Raw genomic sequence first — 18,867 nt, forward strand, 5'->3', positions numbered from 1 at the left:
GACAAGAAGCCTTTCGCATCAGCTTTGCATCTCCCCCAGCATCCTGCTCGGAGCTTAAGCACAGCAGGAATGCAGTATGCATCCTATGTTGAATTGACAGCACATTAGCTGTTCAGCAGCTGGAGACATCAGGGTGGCCTGAGGATAGAGGCGAGGAAGGGTTCCAGATGGGGCTTGAGGGGGATTTCTTTCCATTCTGCTATTTCAGTGTTTTCTTTCATTACTCCTTAGGCATCTGGCTTTGACAATGAAGGACAGAAAGGTCTGCCTGAAGCCGGCAGCAGATTCTCCCAACACTCCCTTCTAGCCCTGTGTTTAAAAAATATATAGTTAATCAATTAAAAGATTCATGTCTATTTTATAAGTCCAATACTTTATATATATATATTGGCTAAATACTCATAAGTTTGGTGGATGACCAGGCTAAAGTAGAATTTCAGTTTCAACATACAGACAGAAAAACTATGCCCATATCCATTAATTCCAGGAGTCTTTCTACATTTCTATCCTCAATAACAATCACTGGGTTTCATACCACCTTTCAGAAAAAGACAACATGTTTGAATTTTACATGTTTTTGTGAATTATATTCATTCAGAAATTTCTAGCAGGGTCCTTCTAGCTCTACTCAATATTTTAACATAATGACAAGTATATGAAACCAGTTTTTTTTTTATAAACATAATAAACTCTAAGGAATGCAATGAACAGTACATCTGATTTATAAAAAAATGAATGAGCATAAACTTTACAGAGACAAAAACTTCAGATTTAATAATCCTTAGACATTAATGTACCATGAATACAACACAAATATATCAGGACCGTCAAGTAAAGAGATTCAGTAAGTCTGAAATAGGTCCTAAACTTTCTGTATATTAATGAAACTCCATAGTAGGTGATGGGAATCCCCAACTGAAAACCATTGGCCAAAAGATGCTAGATTCAAATATTAAAAGTAAAGTAGTGACCACGTTAACATTTAAAAAAAATAAAAGAAATCATGTCTGATAACAACTGCAGAGTACAGAGCAGCATCAGGACTCTGATAAATAGAAATGTATCATGACAGCGCAGTACTGACAGATCTCTTCTCATTTCATAACTCTTCCCACGCAGTTCATCAATAGTTACAAATCAAGAAAACCTAGTTAGTCTCAGTACCTTTCCTTTTATAGGATGAAAAGATAAACCTTTGTGTTTTTTTCAGGGCCTCCCTGGGAAATCTCAAAGACAGGTTTAGGAGCAAAAGATATCATGAAATTTTGATTTCATTTTATTTTACATTTAGGATTTGATTTTGTGACGACAAGAAACCAAAAGTTTTCAGGAGATTTGAACATTTAAAAGAGAAATTGGATCATGGGTACCTGAGAAACAATGACTACTCATTTTAATATTTACTCTAGCTTTTTTTTAATATAAATTTATTTTTGGCTGCGTTGGGTCTTCGTTGCTGCGTGTGGGCTTTCTATTTTTTTTTTTTTGGTTGCGGTGAGCATGGACTACTTTTCCTTGTGGTGTGCAGGCCTCTCATTAAGGTGGCTTCTCTTGTTGCTGAGCATGGGCTCTAGGCATGCAGGCTTCAGTAGTTGTGGCTCGCAGGCTCAGTAGGTGTGGCTCGAGGGCTCTAGAGCACAGGCTCAGTAGTTGTGGCCAGTTTTAAACATAATGAGATAAAGTATAATTCTTCAAAAAGTAACCAAAAACAGAATACAAATTAATTTGTCAGTATTTGTGCCTTGTTTTTAGACAAAGAAAGAACACAAAGGTTCCTGGTCACAGATCTTTGTGTTAAATGAATTTTATAGTTTTTTCCATTTTACCTATGAAACAATGAATAAACCAATATTTTTGGATGATGAAAATGTCAGAAATCTGGGGTGTCTACAGGTTTCTGGGTAATCACAAATTTTTGTGAACATCAGTATGTTTGGGAGTTTAGGGTACAAGGAATGTCTGGCTTTATTCTATAGAATAATGGTTTTTTGTGTTTTTTTGTGTTTTTTTTTTGTGGTACGCGGGCCTCTCACTGTTGTGGCCTCGCCCGTTGCGGAGCACAGGCTCCGGACGCGCAGGCTCAGTGGCCATGGCTCACGGGCTTAGCCGCTCCGCGGCATGTGGGATCTTCCCAGACCGGGGCACGAACCCGTGTACCCTGCATCGGCAGGCAGACCCTCAACCACTGCGCCACCAGGGAAGCCCCTAGAATAATGTTTTATTTGAAATTACTAATGAATTTTAAGGATCCCTAGACAGTGTTTATTAAAAAAAGCCATTTCTCATTCTTATCTGAACTATTTTAATCATCATCAAAGTATACTTTCCTCACCTTTTAATTATATTTCCTTTTTTTAAGTAATTTTATTTAATTAGTTAACTTATTTTTTGGCTGCGTTGGGGCTTCGTTGCTTTGTGAGGGCTTTCTCTAGTTGCGGTGAGCGGGGGCTACACTTTGTTGCGGTGCGCAGGCTTCTCATTGCGGTGGCTTCTCTTGTTGTGCAGCACAGGCTCTAGGCGCGCAGGCTCAGTAGTTGCAGCACACGGGCCCTAGAGTGCGTGGGCTCAGTAGTTGTGGTGCACGGGCTTAGTTGCTCTGCGGCATGTGGGATCTTCCCAGACCAGGGATCGAACCTGTGTCCCCTGCATTGGCAGGCGGATTCTTTTTTTTTTTTTTTTTTTTTTTTGCGGTACGCGGGCCTCTCACTGTTGTGGCCTCTCCCGTTGCGGAGCACAGACTCCGGACGCGCAGGCTCAGCGGCCACGGCTCACGGGCCCAGCCGCTCCGCGGCATGCGGGATCTTCCCGGACCGGGGCACGAACCCGCGTCCCCTGCCTCGGCAGGCGGACTCTCAACCACTGCGCCACCAGGGAAGCCCTGGCAGGCGGATTCTTAGCCACCATGCCAGCAGGGAAGTCCCTATATTTCTATTTAGCACTTTTTTTTCTAAGCATGAGACCTATAAAAAAAATCTTCCTGGATAAATATCCATACCTCCCCGAAGAAATGTTTGCCTAAATGATTTCTTGCCTGCTTCTACAATCTAAATTAATTTACGTTAGGAACGTTGTCCTAAATGTTCAAAAATGAAGACTGTTCTAAATTCTACTGAAATGGATAAAGAAGTACAAAATGGATTAAAGACATAACAGCTCTGATTAGAGAAGAGCAGAAATTGTGGTTAGTTTCTAAAAGATGGAAAAGATTGACGGGTGAGAGAGAGAGACAGAGAGAGAGAGAGAATGATTCAAAACAGAACAGTAATTCAAGGAGCCCCCAGAAAAATATCTTCAATAATAAAGTGATTAATTGTAACAAACAGTATAATTTAGATATTGGAAGACCTTAGAGAAGGTGAAGGTCTATTATTCTTCTTTCAACAATGAAAAAGAAAGTTAATTAGAAATTCCTATAAAACCAAACATTGTACAAAGACAGTCCAACTATGAAGCAAATTAAAGTATGGCCTGAGTTTGGACTATGGATGAAATCTAAGAGGAGAGAATCAATTTGACCTTGATGCTTGGAACGTTCTCTCACAAGGGGCTCAGGTTTTGTAAAATAGGTTTATTTCTCTTTCTCTTGGTTCTGCACTGAATAATGTTTAGAAAATAGTGATCAGGGTACCAGGATATTAGATTGGAAATTTTACTGGTGGCACAAGATATGATAGATGTCAGGTATTAAAGCAAGACAGACACTCTGCAGAAGTTTCAAAGTAGTTGCCTAAGAGCCAGTCAGATGACTCACTTGACTCTACACTGGAAAATCTAGATCACAGAGACCAATGGGTCAGCTACTTTGTGAGTGAAGATAGTGTGGTTAAATTGGGATCAGACCACACTCTCAGTTTGTCTCCTTAAAGGAAAGATGAAAAGTCTTCTAGCCAGTTTTGAGCCTAATAGGAGAGAGGGAGCCAGCCTGGGCTGGCTAAAATCAGGCTCAAGAGGAACACCAGGAAGGAAAATGAGACTTCCCAAAATAGTGTATATCTATAGTGACCTGCTGAGAAAGTTGGGATCTGAGGGCGAAGCAGAGAAAATTGTTCAGAGAAAAATGCAATGCCTGTGGCATGAGAAATACAGACAAAAGTTTCCAGTGGCAGCCTCTGAAGAGCTGTAAATACACTCATGAGGATCTGCCAGGCCCAGAGAATGTGGTCTTCCTAATAGGGTGTCAATTAAGCAATACAAGTTTACTCCCTTTTCCATCTGCTCTCCTCTCTCTTTGAATCTGAAGAGGTCAGAAACCATGATTAGCAATATGGGAAGGGAGGGTTGGAAGCATAAGACAGAGAAAGAGAAAGATCAGACTGGCCTTCCCTGGTTTCCTGCATATTGAAATCTCCTGCTGGAAAAAAATGAGGTTTTCAGTTTGAAACATGTTCCAAGTCTTGATTTCACATGGAATTGAACACTTAATTACTGAATTGCCACTGTGTTTGCTTATACTGTGTTTGGTTATAAACCTTGACGATGTAAAAGTAGTTGTATACGTTAAAGAAACCAAGAGGTAGATGAGGGAGGAAAAGTAGAGGGAAATGGAGGAAGGCAATTCTTATTTTACAGAGAGTGGAATCAAGAGATACTGCCTCATATTGATGGATTAAAAAACAAGTAGTTAGGGCTTCCCTGGTGGCACAGTGGTTGGGAGTCCACCTGCCGATGCAGGGGACGCGGGTTCGTGCCCCGGTCTGGGAGGATCCCACATGCCGCGGACTGGCTGGGCCCATGGGCCGTGGCCGCTGGGCCTGCGCATCCGGAGCCTGTGCTCCGCAACGGGAGAGGCCGCAATAGTGAGAGGCCCCCCTACCGTAAAAAAGAAAACAAAAAAAAAACAAGTCGTTAAATATGAAATTCAAACTTGTAAAGATAGCCAACAGAACAAGCAAAAATGTAATAAGTCAAATTTGTGAAAAGGAGATCAGGGCAAGGGGGAAGATTATGTGATTTAAATCCCTCAGCTTTCATAAAGGGTAATTACCACTTAAAATTGATAAAACAAGAAATAGAGAAATAAGACTTCAAAACATAAATGGCAAACAGGTTACCCCTGGAATGGGATGGGTGTCAGAAATGGGCGGCATTTACCTTTCATTTTGTATACTTCTATACTTCTGAATTTGTATTACCATGTGCATGCATAATGCTAACAATAAATAAAATGAGATTAGGGGAAAACAGTAAGTTAATTAAAAAATTCCTACCTGGCTCTAATCCAGGGTTTGGTGTGCGTGTTGAGACCACTTCCCCAGCTGCCATGTTTGTCAGAAGACGGAGGCAAAAATCCCCTTTCCGGGGCCAGCTCCTCTGCAATTGCCCTGATGTGATAGGGCTCAAATCCACAGCACCCACCTATGTACCTGACCCCCAGGTTGTAGGCCTCTCTGGCATATTTTTGAATATCCCATCTGGTTGCAACTCTGGGCTCCAGTGCTGTAATACAATAGTTATGGCACTTCTGTTACCATCTCTATTTTCAAACAGTCGATGCTCAAGGGGTATTTTCTTTTTTCAATGAAGAAACTATAAATTTTAGAGTATGAATTCCTCAGATAGCTAATTTTTGGTTAACACTGAATGTCTTTGTCTTATACAGTCTCGTATCGTAAGTCTGTACCGTAGTTGTTCATTATAGCCATTTCCGTTTTGTCACAACAAGAAACCACAAGGTCTCTAATATGTGCCTGAGCTTACCGAAGGGATATTCAGGGAGATCCACAAACCCTCCTTTGCCACAGTCGGGCATGTGGAACCCCAGGGGCTGCACCATCAAGTGTGCTTTCAGCCCTGCAGCCCATAGGCCTTCCTGCATGAGTCTCATTGTCTTCAGGCTGGTCCAGGGCCCAAATTGGCAGTTCACACCAACAATTGAAGCCCCTATGCAAAGAAATACATTTATTTACTTGTTTCACAATTTATTTACTTGTTTATTTTTTAAAATTGAAGTATAGTTGATTTACAATGTTGTGTTAGTTTCAGGTGTACAGTCAAGTGATTCAGTTATACATATATACTTTTTCAGATTCTTCTTCATTATAGGTTATTACAAGATATTGAATATAGTTCCCTGTGCTATACAGTAGGTCCTTGTTGTTTATCTATTTTATATATAGGAGTGTGTATCTGTTAATCCCAAACTCCTAATTTTCCCCTCCCCCCTCCCTATTTCCCTTTGGGAACCATAAGTTTGTTTTCTGTGTTTGTGAGCCTATTTCTGTTTGGTAATTAAGTTCATTTGTATCATTTTATTAGATTCCACATATAAGTGATATGATATTTGTCTTTCTCTGTCTGGCTTCGTTTCTATACACTAACAACAAAACATCAGGAAAAGAAATTAAGGAAACAGTCACATTTACCGTTGCATCAAAAAGAATAAAATACCTAGGAATAAACCCACCTAAGGAGGCAAAAGACCTGTACTCCAAAAACTATAAGACACTGATGAAAGAAACTGAAGACAACACAAACAGATGGAAAGATATACAGTGTTCTTGGATTGGAAGAATCAATATTTTTAAATGACCGTACTACCCAAGGCAATCTATAGATTCAGTGCAATCCCTACCAAATTACCAATGGCATTTTTCAGAGATCTAGAACAAATAATTTTAAAATTTGTATGAAGACACAAAAGACCCTGAATAGCCAAAACAATCTTGAGAAAGAGGAACAGAGCTGGAGGAATCATGCTCCCTGACTTCAGACTATACCACAAAGCTACAGTCTTCAAAACGGTATGGTACTGGCACAGAAACAGACACAAAGATCTTTATTTTCTTTTTTAATAGTTGGAAGATGTCTTAGAAATTAGCTGTCCCCCTCCACCTCCTAAGTTTTACAGATAAAGAGATCGATTCCAATTAATGTTTTTATTTCCAAACTGCTCTCCCAATGTTAAGAAACATCTCATAAACAATAACTGAACTGCTTATCACATCATGGGTCCACATTACCTGCCTTCACCAGCTTCACAGCACAGTCTCCAGGTGTTACACCATGCATGTCTCCCTCTGGGCCTATGCACATGGTGGCTGCCACGGGTTTTCTGGCTTCTTTTAAGACTTCCACAGCCCACACAGCTTCTTCAGCATGTTCAAAATACTAAGAGAAAGTTCATGTTCTTCTATTGGTCCAAATATAAAGCAGATTTTGAGTGGTAGACCGCAAATGTTAGAAAAACAGCTATAAAAATTACCAAATATATGTGATAAAATGTGCTAAGAAATGTGTCTCTATCAGACTGACTACAGAATACTTTTCTGAGTAAATATTTTAATTCCTTTAACAATAACATATAGGTTTTCATTCAGATATCATACTAAAAAAAGGTTTTAAAGTAACTGAGTATTTAAAATCATACTTTTGAAGGAACAAAAGTTTGCTAATAAATTTTGGACTCATTTTTTATGGAACTTGGGTGATCTCTGCAGAATAATTGTTTATCATGCTTTACAATTCAAAATACTTTTATATTCACTTCTAGTTCGATATTCTAAACTGCTCCATAAAGTAAGAAGGGAAATATGATTATTTCCCCAGATGAGAACATCGAGGCACAGAGAAGGGAGGGGTAGCTACTGAGTGTCTTTGCCAATGGTAGACAGGACACCTTGTCTGGTAAACCCAGGCCATTTGCAGGGGTGCTTCCCAGGAAACCCCATAAGTGCCACAACTGAAAAGCTGAACTTAATTTAAGTAAGTGGAGAAAAGCTAGCAGAAATCTCCCTGTTTCTTCCTTTTTGACTTAGATTCTGCAGAAGCAGTGTGTGAGGAATGGCAGAGAAAGTCAACAGAGAGATTCTTAAAAAACAAACTTGTGTTCTCATCCATCTGGAGAACATATAGGGCAGAGTTTGTGTTCATTTCTGTAGATGATTTTTTCCTGGTGGGTTAGCCAGGCTTGGGTAGCCCTAAGCCTTGGGAAGGTTGACGTAGCAAGGTTTTCAGTAAGTTCAGTAGGGCGATTGGGGAACTAGCAGTTGGGAGGCTATTGTCCTTGTTGGGGGTGAAGAGCTGGGTTGAGGCCTTGACTCTAGATGGTAGCAATCATGATGAGAAATAGGGAGATGGGAGAAAGAGGATATTCCAGGCCTTCATATCCAGTCAGTGACAATGCTTATTGATTCTAACTTCAAAATATCGCTCAGATGTTATAGCTTTAGTGAAAGCAGAGAGATGGGAGTGAGCAAGGCAGGGATGGAGGAGGGCAAGGAAACTACTACTTGGCACTGAGTGTTAATGGTGAGGCCTGAGCAGCCGCCTACCCTCTAGGCTTTACTCCCCAACAGCCTCTATCCTCCCCACCACAGCTCCTTCCAGCCCTGCCCCTTTAATGCTAGGCTTACCTCTGCAATCAGGAAGTCCACATTTTTCCTGGCAAAAACCTCTAGCTGTAGTCGAAAAAGTTTTTTAATTCTAGCTTCATCCTTGTGGTGTTTGTACAACGATGTCTGGCAGATCCCCCCTGCTACCAAAGCATCACCTTTGTTGGCTACTTCTCTGGCAAGGTCACAGGCAGCGGTGTTTACAGCTTCCCACTGAGGTTAGACAGCGAGAGTACACATGGTGAGCCTGGCATTTTAAAGGTGAGATATAATAGATATCAAAGGGGGCAATGAGCAAGTAGCATGAGCACAAGTCACGGGTTTAAACTGCAATTCGAGAAGACCAGCAGAATTGGGTATCATCTCCTCTACTCCCAGTGAGCTTGTATGTCCATATTGTACTTACCACACTGGATTTTAGTAAATGCTCATTTGTTTGTCTCCCATACTTGACTGTGAGCCACTTCAGAATAGCGTCTATGCCTTTGTATCATCTTTGTATCTAGCATAGAGAATGGACTGTAACAGGTACTCAATAAATGTTGGTTGGTTGAATGAATAAATGGGCATTAACGTTTACAAGTATTAATACTTTATATTTGCAGAATATCTCACAATACTTCCACATCACATCCTTACCCACTTTTCTCAACAACCCTATGCATGTAAGCATCAGTTATCTCCATTTGGCAGAGTAAACCAGTGCTCCATGCCTTTAAGTGTCTAACACAAAGTCACACAACCAATAGGTGGCAAAGTTGGGTATAAAACCCAATTCTCCTCATTCCTAGGCCAGTGCTGTGTTCCCTAGGACCGCCCTGTCTCCACATGGACAAGTCAGAAAAGAAGAATGTGAAATGAGATGATAACAAGAGCATCTATAAAGTGTTCTTTCCCTACAAAAACATATCACAGAAGGATGCTCATGCCCTTCTAATGGCATATTTTCTCCCAGTCCTACCCCCTCCCCTAGATAAAGAGACAGAAAATGCTTATTTATTTAGTACATATATGTTTACATCGTGATTAATTACTGGATAGATATTTTATGTGGAGGAGTTTGTAATAAAGTGTAGTAACACATCAGGTCAATTCCATGGATTCCCATCAAGAGGTTATTTTTATTATAGAGGATCCCTCTCCCCGCCCCTCCCCACTCCCACCTGCCCCTTTATCGTTTACCTGACTTTCCATTTTGTCCTCACTGGCAGAAAAGGTGAAAGTCTGCATGACATTTGACCCCGCTCTCAAGAATTCCATGTGAAGCTGACGAACTACAAAGGAGTTGTTTTTTCCATTGAAATTAAAAAAGTAAAAATCACAGAAGCTATCATTTTCAGCAGCAGCTCATCCACTCACATCTCTTTCAATCATACACAATTTCAAACCTGGTACTTATAAAGAAATTCAGATTCAGGTCAGCAGAATTTAGGGGCAAGGCAGAGTCCATACCAAATGGGGGCTGTTTAGAGTAGCCTCATGTTGACCTGCCAGTGGGCCCCATGGCCTGGTGCAGTCACATGCAGACATTAAGGCCCAGTTGGCCAACTGTCCCTTGGTCTCTTGGTCTAGAGAGGGTTTATTCATTTGCCGGTGTCATGAAGGATGTAGCTCATCTACTTACAGTCAGCACTGGGGAGCCCTCAAAGTAGGATGAGGGAATTCTCACAGTGGGCAGAATGCATATGGGTGGCGCCCCCATCAAGTGTATTCAGTAGCAAGCAGCTGGGGAGACGCAGTCAGGGAGCTTTCCTTGACCCATCGGAAACTCCTTCCTCTCTCTCTCTTCATCTCCTCCCCACCTCAGTCTTTATCCTTGCTATTTCAGCACTTTCCTCCTGGTTGAGCAAAGAAGATTTCCTAAAATTAAGAATGAGTTCTTCTTGGGTCAGATGAAATCTTCCTGCTAACACCAGAAAGACAAAACTCTGTCCTACCATATAACTCTGGGTGTCTGATGAAACAGTAATCATGGCCATTGGGTACTTATATGGGCATTTCATGCTGGTTAATTCACAAGTCCTCACAACCAGCCCATGTCATGCCCCCATGTGACAGATGAAGAAACTGATCCTCAGAGGTCAAATGACTTGTTCAAGGTCACTCAGCTGGTCAGTAGAAGGACCTAGACATGACCCCATGTTTGTCTGATACACTGTGTATATATGAATAAAATCAGAGTGGATCAAAAGTTCCATTCCCAGCTTGTATCCCGTTTCACCCATATCTTCTTTGGCTTTATTTCCCACTTTCAGTTAGAATAGCAAATATAAAAAAGAGCAAACATAGAAATAAAGTTCCAATTTGATGTTACTAACCAATCCTATCACAGTTTCTACCTCCAACTCTTTTTTTTTTCAGCCAGGAGGTTGAGGTATAACTGTGTTTATTTCTTTGTCCCTCCCCTCCACTCAACAGAACCTGGCTGTCTACTGTCTATATTCTGTTAAGCTGGTGGTTACCATTAATCGTCCCTACCAAATGTACTGTTTTAATATCGTATGCAAATTAGCCAGAAGGATGAATCTGAAGCAATAACAGTTTTACTATGTTAAGGAAACTCTTGAATATAGAAGATAAATATTCATGGAACAAATATTGCTATGTATATTTTAGCACTCCCTGAATACGAAGATGCGTGTCTGTGTGTGTGTGTGTGTGTGTGTGTGTGTCTGTGTAGAGGAGAGAGGGAAGGAGAGAGAAGCCCTTTCTTCAGCTCGTGTACTGCCACTGTCTCCACATCTTGGCAGTTTTGGCAAGTGAAACAGTCCCTAGAAAATGCTCGCGGAACTTCCCTGGTGGCGCAGTGGTTAAGAATCTATCTGCTGATGGGGCTTCCCTGGTGGCACAGTGGTTGAGAGTCCGCCTGCCGATGCAGGGGACACACGGGTTCGTGCCCCGGTCCGGGAAGATCCCGCATGCCGCGGAGCGGCTGGGCCCGTGAGCCATGGCCACTGAGCCTGCGCGTCTGGAGCCTGTGCTCTGCAACGGGAGAGGCCACAACAGTGAGAGGCCCGCGTACCGCAAAAAAAAAACAAAAACAAGAATCCATCTGCCAATGCAGGCGTCATGGGTTCAATCCTTGGTCTGGGAAGATCCCACATGCCGAGGAGCAACGAAGCCCATGAGCCACAACTACTGAGCCCATGAGCCACAACCACTGAGCCCGTGTGCCACAACTACTGAAGCCTGCGCGCCTAGAGCCCATGCTCTTCAACAAGAGAAGCCACCACAATGAGAAGCCCGCGCACCACAACAAAGAGTAGCCCCCCCTCGCCGCAACTAGAGAAAGCCTGCACGCAGCAACGAAGACCCAGTGCAGACAAAAATAAATAAATAAATAAAACAAATTTATTTTTTAAAAAAAGAAAATGCTTGCTTTTATTTATCTTCTCTCAGTCAGATTTAAGTAAAATGTCACCCAGATAAACACTCAGGGGTGATGCTGGCACCGACCTGCATTTGGATGTTCTACTACGGCTTCTGAAGTCCAGAGCCCAGCCTTCACGTAGCCCCTCTTCTCCAGAGTTATGAGAAAGCTGCCGTCTCCAACCACAACCTCCCCACTATCCAGACGTTCCAAAATGCCCTGAAGAAGAGAAAGAAAAATCACCCAACATCCCTCTTTTTTTTTTTTTCCTAAAAGCAGTTTCTAATTTTAGGAAAGGTGGTACAATGCTCTCACAGCTCCAGTTCTGTTGAAATCATCCGTGCCTAATAGTATTTCAGAAAGGTTGAGAATACTCTATTATTGGACAATCCAGGTACTTGTTTTGTGCAAAGTTCTGTGACTATTTTTTCTCAAATACAATTTAATCTGAGTCAGATTGTAGTTAAAGTGCTGATTCCGTAATGGTTATTTTGGTTTTTCAAGATGTTTGTGGCAGACACTGCTAGTCACCTAATGTGCATTTTTTTCTCCTCTTCTTTGCTAATATATTTTGTTTGGGGAGACAATGTCCCCAGCTTAAAAAAAAAAAATCCTCAGGCTCCTTTGCTGAGTGGGGTGGCCATGTGACACAGTGGTGGCCAATGGGAAATAAGTGAAAGTCTGCTGAAGATTTCTAGAAAAGTTTTGCTTTCCTGATAGAGATGCCCACTCCCTTCCCTCTTGTCCCTTTTTCTCCGTCCTGTCTGGAATGTCAACTTAAGCCCTGGAGGTATAGCCATCATCTTGCAGCCATGCCACTGAAAGCCACACTCAGGCTGATAACCGCAGCCTGGTGTCTTAATGACATCTTGGAGTAGCTGCAGAGGCCGTGGACGGTGACCGTCTGCTAGACCTCTCGTTAGGTGAGAAAAATAAACCTCTTTTGTGTGTGAACCACTGGACATAATCCTATTGGACACAACATTTTATAATTATACCCTACATTTTCCAGCATGTTCACGGACACGTTATCATTTGGTACTCTTAACAACTTTGGGAGCTAGGCAAGGCGGATAGTTTTTATTCCCACTTTATAAATGAGGAAACTGAGGTTCAGAGAGGCTAAGTGACTTGCTCAAGATCACAGAGCTCAGTAAGTGAAAAAGCAGACATCAGACCTTCTAAATTCCTAACCTAGTCTCTATTTACCACCTTTCTAGTCAGCCCACCCATAATCTGAATATAAGGTTGCATCCAGAGCAGTTATCCAAAGCTATGGTTTCCATTGTCTACAAAGTGTTTCCCCAGATACCTGAATGGCTCGCCCTCTGATTTTCTTCAGGTCTTTGGTCAAGTGTCATTTTTTCAGAGAGAACTTCCCTGCGATTTATAAAAACTATAAACACCCTCATGGGGATCCCTATCCTTCTTGTATAGACTGCATTAGTTGAAGATACAGCCTTTTGTTGAAAATACCAGCCAGTTCCTCTCAGCCCTGCCTACAGCTGGACACAGAGCAGTGCATGAATGGGGGAGGAAAGGCTCCCGCTGCCCCTTCTAACCAGTCATATCTGCAGCCCAGGAAGGTACATTAGAAGCGGTTGCCCTGAGGCTAAGTACCAGGCCACTATCTCCACCACATCTCCATTTTCCTGTGGAGGGAAGTGGAATGGAGCCCAGCTCCGTTAACCATAAACACTATTTTGACAGAGAGAGCTCCTGACTCTGGTTATTTCCCCAGGCCTTATATCTAAAGATGAATTTTAGCTGAATGTAGAAGAAATGTCAATGTATTCTATGGTTCTCACCTCTCTCCCTACTCCCTCCATGAAATGAAATTTGCTCTTTTCATTTTGGACTTTCAAAATAGGAAAATGACTTAAACTTTCAGCTTTCATTGAGACCTTCCCACATGCCAGGTCCAGTTCTAGGCAGGAGGGGTAAATGCTGGAATAAGACATGGTCCTTGCCCTCAAGAAGCTCCAAGTCTGGCTACCTTGGGGAAGGCCATTAGGTCAACAGATTATCACAGCACAGTGTAATAAATAAATGTTGCAGAGGGACATAGAAGAGAGAGTCAGAGGTATCGGCATCTTTCTAAAATTGCATCTTGAAAATCTAACACATTTCAATGAAGTTAACCAGATTAACCTCATCAGATTTAATACTACACGTCAAACAATGCCTCTAGAGGGGAAAAACATTAGCACACAATTTGGTTGGTATAGGTTAGTCTCTTACCTCCCACCTCCAATCTGTCATAGGGTTACACCAGGCATATCTATTCAACACATCTCACATATGTCCCCCCATCCTCACTGCCGCTGGGCTACTGAAATGGTCTCCAATTCACTGCAGCCCACTCTAAACTATCTTCCATTGCTGCCAGAGCAAAGCTTTGCCTGACCTACTCTTATTCGTGATAACATTCTCCTTTGTCTCCTGCCTAAGTTCATACATCCTCTATTCCTGCATCTATCACCTGTGCTGCAGTATCTGGTTACTTTCCTGTCACCTCTGTTTGGCTGTAAGATGCTTGAGGCTCTATCTCTATCACCTCATACAGCACCTAACAAAGAGTAGGCCCTTAATAAAATATGCCAAGAGTTAGCAGATGGACAGGACTGTTTTGAAAATGGCACATACCTCACATATGCTATAAGCTTGGTCCTGACAAGGAGGAAAAAGATGATACTCTTTAATAGAAAATTAGCTAGGGGGCTTCCCTGGAGGCGCAGTGGTTGAGAATCTGCCTGCCAATGCAGGGGACATGGGTTCGAGCCCTGGTCTGGGAAGATCCCACATGCCGCGGAGCAACTAGGCCCGTGAGCCACAACTACTGAGCCTGCGCGTCTGGAGCCCGTGCTCCGCAACAAGAGAGGCCGCGATAGTGAGAGGCCCGCGCACCGCGATGAAGAGTGGCCCCCGCTCGCCACAACTAGAGAAAGCCCTCGCACAGAAATGAAGACCCAATGCAGCCAAAACTAAATAAATAAAATTTAAAAAAAGAAAATTAGCTAGGATTTTAAGAAAATGACAGTGCAAATTTTTTTTTTTTTTTTGGTACGCGGGCCTCTCACTGTTGTGGCCTCTCCCGTTGCGGAGCATAGGCTCCGGACGTGCAGGCTCAGTGGCCATGGCTCACAGGCCTAGCCGCTCCACGGCATGTGGGATCTTCCCAGACCGGGGCACAAACCCAACCCGTGTCCCCTGCATCGGCAGGCGGACTCTCAACCACTGCGCCACCAGGGAAGCCCGACAGTGCAAATTTTGACTGTTGCCTTCATGATACCAAGTAAATGTAAGGCATTTTGATCTGTTATCTGGATGTTTGTCCAACATTTTAAATTTTGCCAGTTTTCTAAACAGCCATTAGCAAAATAAGTAAATTATCGATATTTGAATTCAGAGCATCTTTTAGCCCCTCCTTCACCACTAGACTTACCACCTCAGTTAACTGCTACACCTATATGATCTAAAGCCAGCTCTAGAATGACAGAATTGTGTAAAATAAAGAGCACTGTAAATTATTTGCAGTATATTTATGTTTTCATTCCATCTTCCCTTTCAGTGTGGCAGTGACTCTGCCTTGGATCTGATGGTGATCTCTGAGAGGCATTTATGCCCTCTTTTTGCAGATAACAGTATCTAGACCTGTTGGATTTAAGATCTGGTTTCACGGCACCTCTATTCATACACAGAGGAGTAGACCAACTTCACCCTATGGCAGGAAGCTGCCAGAGGTCCATCTGCCTGAAATTGCCACCAGGACTGCTCTTTTGGATTAAAGAAGCAATTGGAGGTGTCCTCTGTAGCAGTTAAATGAATTCTTAAAATGCACCTGTTAGCTGAGCAGAGAGGTGAGGTTAGCTCTGCCCCACTAACATTTTAACTCCCAGGTACACATTAACATGGATGCTCATATGATAATCTTGGTGTTGCAAAGAGCAGAGGCCAGGAAAAATAGAACAGGGACAGCATATTTTTAAAAAACCTTTTAAAAAAATGAACTGTAAAAGTGAACATAGTATTAGAGAAAGTTCAGAGAAAGAAGTCAGCACAATGTTCTTTGCTTCTTTTTCTTTTTATCATGCTCATTTGCTTCAATGCCCATATTTTACCTTTATAATCAGAAAAGCATAACCAGAATATGTTTTTTTGTTGTTTTTTAAACCTAGATTCCACATCTTATGTAACCACTACCATTATTGTGTCCTTCCTTACAGTGTGTGTATAAATATTTTATGTAGTTGGGATCAGTCTGTGATATATCTCCTTCTGTAACTTAACATTGCAAAGCACTTTGCCTGTTCCCATACTTAGCTTTTTAATTGGCTGCCTAATAACTTATTACGTGGATGCACTTTATTTACGGAGCCCACTACTGCAGGGCATCTTGGTTGTTCCTATCTTTTTAGTATTACTAAATAAAACGGTGGTGCACACCCCCTCTTCCTTGCCCACCCTCTCTTCTGAATTAGGGAGCACAGGTGGGTTGCCTTGAGGAGTTTGGAGATGTCCCGCATCCAAGTTCATGCCCTTTTCCTAATTTTGTTTTGTCACCCCTTCTCCCCACCACACACACATCCAGCGTAAAAATGGGGGAACAGGGCGACAGCTGGCGAGCAGATCGGGAAAAGGGAGCCGGGAGACCCAGACTGCGGCGTGAGATGAGGCGGAGGCCCCACCCCCGGCTCCGCGCACCCCACCCTCCATCCCCGCCGCGGGTCTAGGGGTGTGCATGCCCGGGACCGGTTTCAGGCCAGTCCGAGGCTTGGGAGACCAGGCAACGGCCCTTCCCAAACACACGAGGGGCACGAGCACTGGGGCCATTGAGTCGAAGAGCTGTAGGTGCGGGCGGGCGGAGGGCAGGAAATGTGAGCGCGGCCTGAGTCCGAAGGCTAGACTTCAAACCCCTGCTCCACCTGGACTAGATCGGTGACCCTGAGCTAGCTGACGGACTCTGAGCCTCAGTTTCCTCACCTATAAAATGGGAATAAACGTGAAGAGGAGATAATTTGCATGAAGCACTCGCGCAGTGCAGGGCAGCGAGTCAAGGCTCCATAAATGCTACCCAATATTGTTATCTCGTCCTGACACCTAGGCAGTACCGTCGTCCAGGCGATTCGCGAGCGGGTAAACCGAGGCTCAGAGCCGTCCAGGTGCCTCGCCCAGGCCGCAGAGCTTGATTAGGGGCTGAGGTGAAGCCCCGCGGCCAGGAGGGCTGAGTACCTCCCGGGTTCCCCGAAACTCACCTTCTTGGCTCTGGGGCTTCCGGCCAGTGCCATCGCGCAGCGGCTGTGGCGGGCGCTGAGTGGCGGGCAGCGCAAGGAGCCAGAAGCCCGCCCCTCGCCGGGGGGAGGGTCTCACCGCCTCCCGCCGGCCCCGCCGGCCCCGTCGCCCCTGCTGCCTGCTGGCTTGGGAATAGGTGCCCGCGCCCTCGCCTTATGGCCTCGACCTCGCCATGTTCCGCCCGGGCGCGCTGCGGCTGCGGGGCTTCCCGCTGAGGGGCTCCCCCGGCCTCCTACGCTCCGTCTGCGGCCGCGAAGGGTGAGTGGGCCCGGGTCTGCGCGGCGGCCCGCGGCTGGGCAGCTGCGGGGTACGAGCGCAAGGCTGAGGCGGTCTCCGGGTTAGGGGTGCTTCCGACCCCGAGAAGTGGGCATTCGGCTTTCTTCTCGAATTATGTGTGTTCTTTTCCATGCACAACCGTTCGAAGTGAGAATATCAAAGGGTTCCTGGTGCAAAGACTCTCCTACCCCCATTCCCTTCCCCAGTCAACTGTTAGCAGTGTCTTCTGTATGGGGAGGCAAACGCAGGTGTATATATGGTCTTCTTTGACTTACCTATACCTTGCTTTTTACAATGCGTCTTGGAGAAGCTCATGATCTAGCTAGGAAGACAGACATGCAAATCAATATATCAAGCCACTGAGCAATATTTATCATTGGAGAAGCAGGAGCACGGTGAGAGGACGTTGAGCAAGGAAGAGCATTGTACTCCATCTGGCTCTCTTCAGCCTGGAAAACACTGGAGGGAGGAGGTGATCCAAGATTTATAGATAATGGACTTCATGATGATTATGGGTTTTTTTATGGAATAAAATGTTTATCAGTGTGTTTTTAAAGTAGACTGAGAAAAATTATTCTCTAGATTTCTTTGAGAAAAAGAAGTCATCTGTTCAATTCTTTAGCTCTATTAAGTATCTACAATGGGTCAGAATTAGGGGAATGGCATTCAAATGCCTCCTCTTCCCTCCCCCAACCAGGTTGCCTAAGTCAGGTTGAGGCTCCCAAATGATTGTCAGCACATGTAACTCTCCCAGGCACTAGATGTTAAGTACTATAAGAATAAGTAAGGAGAATCACACTAGTCAGAAAAAAACCCCAAAAAACTATAACTATCATAGCCTAGTAAAGCTACTATTAAAAAAAAAACTGTCTTCCAGAGAAGAAAACCCACCCTTACCTGCAGAAACAAGATGGAAAGACAGGGCAGAAACAGTGATAATTGGAGGTGGCTGCGTTGGTGTGAGTCTGGCTTATCATTTGGCCAAAGCAGGCATGAAAGATGTGGTCCTCCTGGAGAAATCGGAGCTCACTGCTGGATCTACCTGGCACGCAGTAAGAAAACTATCTCAACACCGTCATATGCACTGAATTGTCACTTGTGCAAATGATTTTTTTTCCTATTCACAGATCCCCACTGAGAGCTCTTTAGAGCAAGTTCCCTTTCCATAGCGCTGGAAGGTGCAATTGCAGTTTAGTTGGTATACTTTAAGTGGGTGATCAACATTTATGATGTTGATAATCATAAGAAGATAATCTTGAACATATGACTCTGGATTCAAATCCTGACTCTGTCACTTTCTACTTATGTGACTTCTGGCAACTTACTTAAGTTTCTAGTTCCTGATGTGTAAAATGGGAATATTAATAGTACCTACCTAATAGGGTTGTAATGAAGATTGAATTAATATGTGTAAAGTTATTATGGTAAGTGGTTAGTAAATGTTAGCTTTTGTACTGAAGGATAGTGGCTGGGTGATCCTGAATACAGGCCTGTGAGACCTTTACCTACGTCCCCTCACCTGGCTTTAGTGATCCTTTTATGTTTATTGATTTATGATTTTAAGTTAGTGCTATGAGACAACAGCTTGGCTTCATGAGG

General features: G+C 43.4%; 2 protein-coding genes across 2 annotated transcripts in view; one reads left to right on the plus strand and one right to left on the minus strand.

Annotated features, from left to right (window-relative positions):
* Positions 1-227: 227 nt before the first annotated feature.
* LOC307052582 (S-methylmethionine--homocysteine S-methyltransferase BHMT2) lies at positions 228-17,053 on the minus strand (the record flags this gene model as incomplete). Its single annotated transcript, XM_079703583.1, has 8 exons — positions 16,956-17,053; positions 11,787-11,919; positions 9,513-9,604; positions 8,352-8,543; positions 6,960-7,107; positions 5,698-5,880; positions 5,208-5,436; positions 228-309 (listed from the first exon to the last, which is right to left on the minus strand). The coding sequence occupies exons 1-8, from the start codon at positions 16,986-16,988 to the stop codon at positions 228-230; spliced, it is 1,092 nt and encodes a 363-aa protein (XP_079559709.1). The 5' UTR covers positions 16,989-17,053.
* Positions 17,054-17,164: 111 nt separating this feature from the next.
* The window catches only part of DMGDH (dimethylglycine dehydrogenase), a gene marked incomplete at both ends in the record, with an annotated part of 60,244 nt that continues 58,541 nt past the window's right edge, over positions 17,165-18,867 (plus strand). The window contains 2 exons of the mRNA XM_079703954.1: positions 17,165-17,250; positions 18,146-18,320. Of these exons, the coding sequence (XP_079560080.1) occupies positions 17,165-17,250; positions 18,146-18,320 (261 nt within the window). The remainder of the gene's footprint in view (positions 17,251-18,145; positions 18,321-18,867) is intronic.

This window comes from Hyperoodon ampullatus, assembly GCF_949752795.1.
Source record: "Hyperoodon ampullatus genome assembly, chromosome: 4".
Classification (NCBI taxonomy): domain Eukaryota; kingdom Metazoa; phylum Chordata; class Mammalia; order Artiodactyla; family Ziphiidae; genus Hyperoodon; species Hyperoodon ampullatus.